At 46.1% G+C, this 11,245-nt stretch overlaps 1 protein-coding gene across 3 annotated transcripts; it reads right to left on the bottom strand.

Moving 5' to 3' along the window:
* Positions 1 to 4,283: 4,283 nt before the first annotated feature.
* On the bottom strand, positions 4,284 to 9,618 carry LOC123137860 (probable transcription factor KAN2). Of its 3 annotated transcripts, none has more exons than XR_006468553.1 (6): positions 8,668 to 9,618; positions 8,312 to 8,388; positions 7,334 to 7,388; positions 7,081 to 7,228; positions 5,220 to 5,503; positions 4,284 to 4,970 (listed from the first exon to the last, which is right to left on the bottom strand). XR_006468553.1 is itself a non-coding variant. In XM_044557712.1 (6 exons), exons 1-6 carry the CDS (start codon positions 9,251 to 9,253, stop codon positions 4,839 to 4,841), a joined length of 1,068 nt encoding a protein of 355 aa, XP_044413647.1. In that variant the 5' UTR covers positions 9,254 to 9,618; the 3' UTR covers positions 4,284 to 4,838. The 3 variants fall into 3 exon arrangements, 2 of the variants coding, with proteins under 2 accessions (XP_044413647.1, XP_044413648.1); XM_044557712.1 differs by having other exon boundaries at positions 5,220 to 5,289; XM_044557713.1 differs by having other exon boundaries at positions 5,220 to 5,286.
* Positions 9,619 to 11,245: the final 1,627 nt, after the last annotated feature.

Genomic DNA, 11,245 nt, shown 5'->3' with positions numbered 1-11,245 from the left:
TATGTCGAGGTTTCTGCAGGTCGATATTCCCTGTGCAAAATGTGTTTGTATTGTCCAGAAAAAATTAGTGTACGAAGCTACCTTTGACTGCTGACTCGAACGCAAGCCTCGTCACACTTTCACATATACTCGTACACATCTAGCTACACCTATGCGCCGTCCGTCGATGCGTCACACAGATGACTCACTGCTGGGCGCTGGCCAGTGCCCTAGCTATATACACACTGCTCTACAGTAGACATGATCGCCATTTAAATTTGGAGGAGAGCTATGTAGCTGCCTCCAAAGCGAGCGAAACGGACGAGACGATGCATGCATAGTGTGCAGTGCGAATCCAAGAGGCCCGGCCGGTGGGTGCTGCAGGTGGTGGTGGTTTGGGAACGTAAATGCATGCATGCATGCTAGCGCGGCAGTACACTTGGGCTCGGACATCGATCGGTGATTGATCGAGCCATGCATCCACCGATCCACGCACGAGAACAAAAATAGGCAGGCGTAGGCTAGGGAAGAGGGTAAACGCTCGTGTTGAATCAAGGGCTTTCCAAGAGAGGTCACCTCACCCTCACCTCACCTCAGGCCAAGGCCAAGGAGCGTCAATCACACCATGCAGACATGCCGTCGTCGACGCAGACGCGCGCCCGCGCCCAACCTCTCTGAAAAGATTTGACTTCAATTCCCGGCCCCCTTCTTCCTCTCTAGATTTTTCTTACTCTCTCCCTTCTTTGTTGTATAATATTGTGACGCGATTGAGTGAGTGATTGACGGGGACAATTGCATGCACGCATCCATGCACGGCGTTCGTAGGGTTGTTCCCCAAATTGACAAATCTGCTGTTTCGCATGCATGCATGCGTGCATGCGCCGTGCGTACGAGCCATGCGTTGTTTACTAGCGGGGGATAGGATCGCTGCCGCCGTACCAAACGTTTTTCTTTTTCTTTATAGATAGATAGAGAAGAATGCCGTACTGGACCTCGATTGATGCTTCCGCGCTTGTTTGCTTTGTTTGTTTGTACTAGCTCCGTATACGTACGTGCGAGGTGCATGTTTGCCCGTATTATGCGCCAGTGTTTTTGTTCAGGAGATATCAAGGACGACGCAAGAGCCATGCCTTGTTTACTGTAGTGGATAGGAATATTAGTCGGGCGAATTTAGGTCGTCAATTTAACTACTTGCTCAAAATGGCGGACCTAAAAACCCGTCCCCGCCCTATATTCATATCCGGAGGGAGTAGTAGGAAATCTCGTTCGTCTTAGTAATGACCTGGCTTAAGTGACCATTTCATGTCTACCTGGTTAATTTTTCATAGCACATCCTATATATATAGATATGTGATCCACACTAACATTTTTTTCTCAATATGCAAACATTTTACCTCAAATATTCTTTTTTTGTGGAAAAAAACTTTCGATCAATTCAACATCTGTCATGGCAGTGGAAAGAACACCAGAAGTAACGAAAATTACATCTAGGTCCGTAGACCACCTAGCGATAACTACAAACACCGGAGCGAGTCGAAGGCGCGCCCCTTCCTCATAGGAGCCGGGCAAAACTTGTTGCAGACTAGTAGTAGACATTTGGGAAGTCGTCCTGCTAAGGCCTCATAAGACGAGCGCACCAGAACAACAACCGTTGCAGATCAAAAGAACCATAAATCGAAAGGATCGCCGACACATGAACGAAGACAAGATCCAAGCACAACCACCAAAGACTAGCACTGACCGAATCCCACTAGATTCGTCGGAGACACACCTCCACACGCCTTCTCACTGTGCTAAACACATTGCCAACCCTGGGACTAGGCAGGGAGAACCTTATTCCACCTTCAAGGAGCGGCCTTTCCGGAGCAGGGCACAAATCCTAAACAAACTAAAAAAACACCTAAAATGAAGCAGGATCCCTCCCGCCGGCAAGGGCTGGGGTCAACCGTGTCTGGATGGCCCTAGGGCCACTGGAGACAAGGCGGACCGGCAACCCTAAGCCTTTTTCTTGGAAGAGGAGGGGACGGTTGTGTCGAAAAGGATGCCAGTAGTATTACCTCAAACATTCAACCATGCATGCGAAAAGATCTATCTCAACATGTAACCACGCATATGAATAATCTCTATTTTGCTGATCATATTTTATATCAACTACACTAATTAAAAAAAATACTTAATCATATGTATTTTCAATTTCATTTCTCATATTATATATTCATATATTCATGTCCACACAACCAAATGCCATTGAAATATATTGTAACGTATCCCCGCGGTGATCCATGAGATATCATCTAGTTATAAAACAAGTTAACTACTCCCTCCGTTTCTTTTTTTTATTCTGCATATAAAAGATTTCTGAAGGCAAATTTCGTAAACTTTGACCAACTATATAAGAAAAAATATCAACATTCACAATACGAAATCAATATCATTAGATACATCATGAAATTAATTTTCATACTATATAACTTTTGTATTATAAATGTTGTCTCTATTTTTTGTGATAAATTTGGTCAAAGTTTACATAGTTTGACTTTGAACAAATTTTATACTCAGAGTAAAAAGAAACGGAGGGAGTACAACACAATTTATCAACTGCATTGAATCATAATCTGACAGATCAAATATCATGATTACACTTTCCTCACACTATACTGCATGTCTCTATATGCTTGTCAGGGAAAAACCATCATCAAATTCTAAGTTCCCAAGACCGTGAAAAATAAATAGAGTAAAGTAACAACATTTTGACTCATTGTTCTATTTTCTCCCTTCTAAAAGTATATCTTTTTTAGAGAGATGCACTCAAACTTCCTTACGTTTGACCATTAATTAACTAGAGAAGACATAAGTTGGTTCGATTTAAATGATACCCCGGGATTAAATATTATTTCAAGATATTACTTTCTGTAATATTATACATAAATCCTCAACCGTAAGTAATCGTCAAAGTTGCATACTAGATAATGTGTGAAGTCCAAAAAAATGCTTCTATTTTGATACAAAAGGAGGTCATACTCTTGGCAATGTCATACATGATATACTCATCCATTGCAAATTAATGTATAGTGTAGTATAGATGCGTAAGTTAAAGTTTTGGCCAGCAATTTATGCTATACAAACGTGATGCCATTGAAGTCAATCCAACAACACATCATGCTTGTGGTTCATAAATACTGATGGAATATTAACAAAAGATGTATGGTCGATTCAAACTTTGGCACATACCACTTTATATTTTCCGATGCATTTCAATTGGTCAAGGTACCTAAATTACTTCCCCTGTCCTGGTTCAATTGCAAGTTTTTACTATATATACTTCCCCGCCAAAGATAAATTTGACCATACATTTTCATAACAAAATATAATTTATACTTATTTAGCAAAAATAGTACCAATGAAAACTTCTTTTGAACATGAATCCAACAATATAATTCTTATGGTATATCACTTATATTTTGCCAATTAAATCTACGGTGAAAGCAACTAAACTACAACTAGGATTCATCACCACCTTCGACCAACTAAACCACAACTAACACACTGGGGAAAGCATCATACTCTTTTTTTTCCCGATAAAGGGCGCTTTTATTAACTCATAATGTAGCATCAAGTGGACACAAAGCATAATGAGCGACACCCGGCCTCTGCATAGCTAAGATGCACACAGCCTTAACAAAGAGTCTAGCAAAGTATATATAAAAAACGACAAGTTGGCAACAGTAAAGCCATATGAGTCCAAAACATCATACTCTATTGTCTGAGTATAATCTTTTTCGGTTGTTTACGACAAGGCTTTGACCAACAATTAAGTTTTGGTATGGAGGTGATACAGTAGTGCAATCATAAGTAATAATGTATATCATTTTTGTGACACATAAACTACACAATAATAGAGTAACTGCGATTTTTTTCCTTTTAGACCGCAATAGAGTAATTGTTGGTTAATGGCTTGTCTTAACCAATGAAAATATGCCTTATGCATGGTGGGTGGAGGGACCATATATTATTGACTGATCCATCGATGTGGCGGTAAAAGTATAGTGCAGTCCACTTGGTAGACATATGATCAAACATACTACTCCAAATACTCCTTTTGTTGATTGATCACCTTTACTGATTCGCTTTAGCTTATGAACTGCAAATCCAGCCAGATTTGCACCAATGATATCCAGACCAGGGAAGGTATCGATTCCAACCTAGCAGCTAGCTAGGAGATAGGAGTAGCTAGGAGAGAGCAAGACAGGTGGATCCATCATAATACATGCTTGCATGGTCCATAGGTACAGTACACACGCATATATGTAACATAAGCATCTCAGCTTTAAACCTTTCTTGTGGCATAACAAAAAGATGAGACCTTTTCTTAACCTAGCAGCTCTGTCTCATCAGGCAGCATGCCATGAAGTGCACGCACACATGCACACACTCTTCAAGCTCGATCGTGTGTGTGTGTGTTGTGCACCAGAAGCAAGCCCTTTAGGCAGGCAGGCAAGCTAACGAGCTTGTTGCATGCTCCTGCCTGCCTTTGATAAAGCCTATCTATCTCACTATCCATCTCTCTACCACGCACGCACACTTGCACGCACCCATGTCTCTCCCTCCCCAGCCCCTTTTGCACTTTGTTCCTAGATCAACGGTGGTCTCGTCTTATTCTTTAATTCCCCAGCTGCCTGCCTCTTTTGCTTTCTCAGCTCCTACCTCTGGTTCCCTCCTCCTCCTCTTCGTACGTTACGTGCATATGGGGCGGGAGCCACACGAGTATGCATCTGATGATTAATCTCTAGATGGTCACATATAGCTAGCTAGCTACGCATATCTTCCGTTGCCGGCCGGTCGACAAATCGACGGCGGCCTTACATTCTTCCTAGGGTGAAGTCCAGATTCGGTTTCTTGGCGCCGACGACCAGCTCCGACAATCGGAATGGAGCTGACATCAGGTCGGCGGCATCATCAGCGACGACATTGGGGCACTGCGATTGCACGTCCTGCGATTGTAAAGGAGAAGGAACATCAGATTAAACAGATTGCGATCGGTATATATCATAAGAGGAAATGCATGCTGCCGACACTTTGCACACAGGGAGCCGCCGGAAAGATGCATGCATGCGGGAAATGGAAGGAGGAATGATCGCCACTGCACTAACTAAGGCAAAGCATATCATGGCCATTGTCGATGAGGTATTGGAGATGGTAATGATGATCACTCCCTTGGGGAAAAAAAGGCGAGTACGAACCTCAAAGGATTTGATGTCGCCTGGGTTGGCATCTGATCTTGATTTCCCGTGGAACGACCAGGCCCCTCTGCTGCACGAGCAAAAGGGAAAGAAAGACAAAGGAAGGAATTGAATTAAGTATCACCTTCTTTTCTGTATATCATGGGCTGATGAAAGAATCAAATGCCGGCCTATCTATCTACACATCTTTTCTTCAGTGGGAGTCCATTTGCATGCAACACAGGAGAGGCGGGAAAAGGCGTAGGGAACAAAGCGCGCAACTCCAACTTTTCACTGTTAAGATGCTGTCAATGGCGAGCAGCTGGCTTTATCAGAGGGGTTAATGGGAGGTAAAAAGCTGTGTAATTAACTAGCTAGCTGCTTGCTGCATTGGTTACTCACCCATGTGGTACGGCACACTGATCAATGCTTGCTTACACCACATGTGTGTGTACATGCACATACATATCATATGCTCCCCGGTCATTATCTAAATAAACATGTACACTACTCACCCTATCCTACATGGCTATACAGTTTTCTTTAGGGTTACATTACATGGCTATACAGTTGGCCGTGCAGAGTCCGCGAGTACCACAGTACGTGTGTATGTATATGGTACATGGACGGCTGGATGCTTGTATGTGATTGTACATACATACAGATATGTGTACAAGAGCTAGCTACGCCTGGTCATGCAAGAGAGATTAATTGTGTATAGCACTATATATATGCCATGTTGCTTCTGATGTAACTTCTGGTCAAGATTCCATGGTAGTGCTACTATATTGCCTGCTTAATTAATTCTAGTCGTGGAAAGTATATATGTATGCACTTTTGCTGCCTATGGCTAGACGGATATGTTTAATTGAAGAGCTTAATGTATAATATATTCAAGAGATGATTGCACCATCATGGGGAGCAGATGGAACAAAGGTAGAGCCCTGGTGCTTTTTGTGAGCACTTGGAGGTGGTTGATATGGTAGGAACAAAGAAAATGAGACAAAGGAATAAGAGTTTGTTTTGCTTAAAGCAGGCACTAGCTAGACTGTGGTTTGATCCTAAAAGCACCCTCTTTAGATCAATTATATCATTCTAAATGCATAATCCATCAATTAATTATGTATGTAATGTGACAGTTGATTCTTGACGAATACCTGTAGACATCATCATACATGAGATGAAGAGCCCAAACATGTATATGTGCTACTACTACAGCATGTAGTACGCGTGTATTTAAGCGTACTTTGTTGCTTTAGCGCTCTATAGGAAATTACCAGCAGCTTTTGACCTGTAAGGACTCTGGAGTTATATAGATCTGCAAAGCAGTTTTTCTGTCTCACAAGAATGTTTTGATAGACTTATAGCTAGCTGTACTCCGCTCTGTCATTTCGCCTGAAATAGCAGAAAAGACGGAGCCCAGCAGTGTGGAGTAATTCTGAAGTGCATGCTATTGCTAGCTAGTAGCTACTGATATCCATTAATAGCCCACTAGCTAGGAACATTTAGTTTGACATGGAGCAATCCATAATTGTAGCAAGGGAAGGGGCCCATATATCATTCTACATAAATCTACAAATTCAAACCGAGATCATCACCGGTGCACTGAACACTGAGGGAATTATATTAGTGTAGGATTAGGTACTGCGTTGTTCTCTCATGTGATATAGCAGCATGCATCGACCAGAATACAAAACTAGGAGTACCAACAAAGAAGCTACCTAGCAATGGCGTTGTATGTAGTACTCCCTCCGTTCCAAAATTCTTGTCTTAGGTTTGTCCAAATACGGATGTATCAAGTCACGTTTTAATATTAGGTATATCCGTATCTAGACAAACGTAAGACAAAAAATTTGGGACGGAGGGAGTAGTATGTTGTTACCTCGAGTTGTTGCTCCATAGAGCGCACATGTTGGATCCATGCTCGTTCCCGTCAAGATTAGATTGCTGGACTGAAGACTCGGACCCGCTGGTGTTGGCGATGTCGAAGGAGCTGTCGTCAGGGATGTCGATGATTGTCTTGGCTTGTCCTGCAAAATAAATATTCTACTCACTGCTAATCCAATGCTATGTCGATCTGTGTCTGTCACTGGGATACCGAGACGCCGGTGACACTTGTACAATACTGATCATACCGTAGGATGAAGCAGCAGCTGGTTTGTGGTCAGTGGTCTTGATGGTCCGGTACATCTGCAAGACAATCAACTGATGAATACCGCTGATATGAACTAGGGAAGCATACACAGCAAGTATAGCTGACTAAATAAAGCTAGGATGAGCAGTGTAGTAGAAGTATTAAAGTCAAAGGTGTGTAGTGGTGGTCTACGAGACGGATCAATAAATACGGGTGGCAGGGGCGGGCAGCGGCATATATGCACAATTGGGGCATTGATGGCGCGATCAGCTAGTAGCTTGTGTGCAGGCAGAGAAGCCCTTAATTATTGAGAAATGATGCAGGGTTGTACTTGCCGGGCCGTCTGCTCTTGGGCAGCACAGCATGCATGGATGTGTATCATATTCATATTCATATCAATGGATGTGTGTGTGCGCGCTCCTGTGTGCACATGTGTCCACTGTGTCATCCATCCACCGTTCCCTCTCCGGTGACTGTGTGTGACGTTCCTCTTTTTAATGGCACGCATTTGCTTCCCGTTGGATGCTTATCTTTGTGCTGCTCAGCTGCTGATCTCGGGTTTTTATTGAAAAGCTGCCCTCTTCCCCTCTCCTCACCCCGTCGTGGTAAAGCTAGAGGGAGACAGGGATAGAGATAGAGGGAGGAGGTACGAGCAAGAGGGGAATTTACTGCTCAGAAAGTGAACTGTAGAATGACTATTCTTACATGCATGACCGACCGAAGATACACCAAACATTTAAAACTAATACTAGTACTATATATTGTTCCGGCAGCAAGAAATGATGCGTTAAAGGTCGAGTGGTGCACGTAGAATTCTCTTGCAAATCAAGGTGTGTTATGCATACATCAAGGAGTATCTGAAGTGGTAGTAGATCTACACGTACGTTGAGGAGAGCTAGCACACAAGTGATCAAAGCTCAATTAAAAATAACCAATGAGCTAACCATGGACTTTATGTAGTTAAACAAGATCCCCTCACCTGCAAGTGAGACTTGACATGGGCCAAGGTTAGATCCTTCACGTCCATTAGCTCAAGAACCGACTTGGGCGTTGCTCCTGCACAATCGCAAGAGAGGAAGGATAAGAAACAGTACACAATAATTCCTTCACCAACATATATAGAGCTTAGCCTGTACTATGCGGATACGCCCATGCATCCTTGTCTAGCTCTTTTGAATGCCAGCACAAGAAATGCAAGATTCGATCAACGGGATTGCCTACTTTGCTAGCTAGAAGAAGAAAAAAAATCATCTAACGGCTGCTAACGAGCAAGAAAATTCAGGAGAAGAAGAAAACGAACACTTGAACGCGCGAGAAGCAGTTAGCAGTACATACTCTCGTGGCCTCCGAGCAGTTCGACGGCGTGGACGAACCGCGCGTGCAGCGACGTGGTCCACCGCATCCTGGGCGCACGGGAGTTCCGCTTGGCCGGCGGCGCCGCCAGCCGCAGCGCGCCGACCTTGCCGGGCGACCTCGGCCCGCCTGCCGCGCCGCCGATCGCGTCGTAGCAATGCTGGTGGTGGTGGTTGTGGTGGTGGAGCTGGCTCTGGAGGAAGGGGAGGGACTGCGAGGTGTTGTACACGGGGATGCCCCGGATGGGCTTCATCGCCGCCAGGTCCTGCACCTCGTGGAGGATGGGCTGGGTGTGCTGCAAGAACTGCAGCCCGCCCAGGTGGCCATCGGCAACGCCGTAGTGCGCTGCATGGAAGCCGCCGCCGGCAGCTGCCGGCGCCGAGGGGTATGTCCTGGCGATGGACGGGGGTGTGAAGGTTGCTGCCGCTGATGCTGAGGTCGCGGCGGCCGCGGCGGCGGTGGTGTCGAGAGCCCTCTTCCAAAACCCTAGGTCCATTGGCTTGGTGGCAGGGGGTGGACTAATTTGGAGCTGGGGCTGCAGGTCCGGGTGCGACGGGAACAGCTCCATTGATCCCTCTCGCAACTGGCGAAGAGCAAGTGGTGTGATATCCGCTGCCGCTGTGGACTTGTGGCTAGCTAGAGAGATCAACAGAGTTGGCAAAAGGTTGCTGGTTGGGCTAGGGCGGAATTGAGGTGCGGAACTTGGAAGATTTCTTGCTGGGAGAGAGGAGGGGGGAGGGGAGGAGCTGAGGGATGGGAGGAGGAGAGAGAGCTGGGGACTTGGAATGGTGAAGGACAGGAGTGTCTGTTTGGATGTGTTGTGTGAAAAAGAGGTGAGTGTAACTTGTTGCTTGGAGGTGGCCGGCCTAGGATGGAAGATATAGATTGGTCTTTTCGTCCATACACCATGCACCCCCTTTCACTTTCGTTCCTCACATTTTCCCCCCCCCCCCCCCCTCTTTATCTCCTCCCCTTTTTATTCCACGCAGTCTCTCTCTTGTGGGTGTTTGGTGGCAGATTGCAGTGGGAAAATGACACTTTTGATTGGGATGTATGCTCGCGGGAAGGCGAGAAGTGAGGTATTATTCCCTTATCGGGCTTTATGCCCATTCTTCATCCTCACGTGAATTATACGCAGGAGTACATGCGATTCAGGTTGGTGTTTTCATGGACAGACTACATGCATCCTAGTTTGGAATTCCAGAATTTTCCCGGTTCGTCATGTAGGGGTAAAAATTAGAAGATTTACTGGCTGTGTTTTACATTTAATTATTTCCAAGTGATGCCTGAACAATAAATTGGGAGGCAACCTTGTTTGGGAATCACATTTATTTTTCAGATTTGCTAAATCTCATCTAGATGAGATATAATTGTGTTACATCTAAGTCCATCACCACATGATCAAACTTGCTGCAAAATCAAGAAACAAAACTTGCTGCAAAATTGGTGCAACAGTCGTCCCTCACGCTCGTTTACTTCTTTTTTTGGGAGATGATAAGCGCCGGTGCACCAGCCCAAATTTTGTCGGGTTGGACCCTGAGCGTCCGATCCACTCCCTTTTGACCGTCCAGATTGAGCCTCTGTTCGTTCTCATCCCCGTGTCTGTCTTCTTCCTCAAAACACACAATAAAAAGAGCGACGGAGAGCGCCGCCAGCCACCTTGCTCCCAACCATGCGCATGCCTATGCTGTTGACAGTGCGCTTGCAGCCTTCCGGTCGCCGTTCAGATCGCTCACCATGGCTACTTCACCTTGCAACTCCTGGTTGTGGACGCCTCGCTCCGGCAACGCCGTTCCTAGCACCGGCCGGCAAAAGGGGTGCAGCTCGCGGTCCCCATGGTTGCCGCACCGGGTTGCGCCGCCCCCACTGCCCCTCGCCGTCAACGTTGGGCGCACCGGTGCCCGTCCGCCGCCCCTCGGTTGCAGCTCTGGACGATGTCGTGGCTGATAGTAGCAAATTTCATGGCCGTTTGTAGCACACACGGACGCCGGTTCCAGCAAACTCGTCATGTCTTGGCTAGTGCGCATCACCACCACCTCTCGTGGTAGCAGCCGTCGACGACGGTTGTAGCAAGGCCGTGTGCAGCACCACCACTAGCCGTCGCACGGCCTTGCAACTTTTCTCAATGCCGGTTCCAGCTTCCAAGACTGCCGGTTCCAGCAAAAATAGATCGTCGGTGCCGCCACCTCGTCACCATTGTAGCAAAATCGATCACCGTTTTTAGCTTTTGTGATTGCCGATTGCAGCTCGCCGCGTAGCCGTTTCCAGCATGCCAAGCAGTCGGTTCCAGCAAAACTCCATGGCCGGTTTGCATTGTCGCCCCGTGTTAGTAGCAATTCTCCCTGACGGTTCCAGCATATACCGTTGCTAGCTCCAGCAAAAAAAAGAGGGTGGTTGTAGCAAACTGGGAATTGTCGGCCGCTGCTCCAACTCCCAGCAATGGCTCGCCGCTCGTCCTCCCAGCACCCGCTTGCAGCCAAAAAGAGAAGAAGAAGAAAACAACGAGAGCAAAAGGAGGTGGTACAGTGCACGCCGGGGGGGAGGGGGTGGGGGGTGGGGG

The sequence above is a fragment of the Triticum aestivum genome, chromosome 6B (assembly GCF_018294505.1).
Source record: "Triticum aestivum cultivar Chinese Spring chromosome 6B, IWGSC CS RefSeq v2.1, whole genome shotgun sequence".
In the NCBI taxonomy this organism is placed as follows: Eukaryota; Viridiplantae; Streptophyta; class Magnoliopsida; order Poales; family Poaceae; genus Triticum; species Triticum aestivum.
Note: the sequence above shows the minus strand (reverse complement) of the source record. Positions and strands in the feature narration are given on the sequence as shown.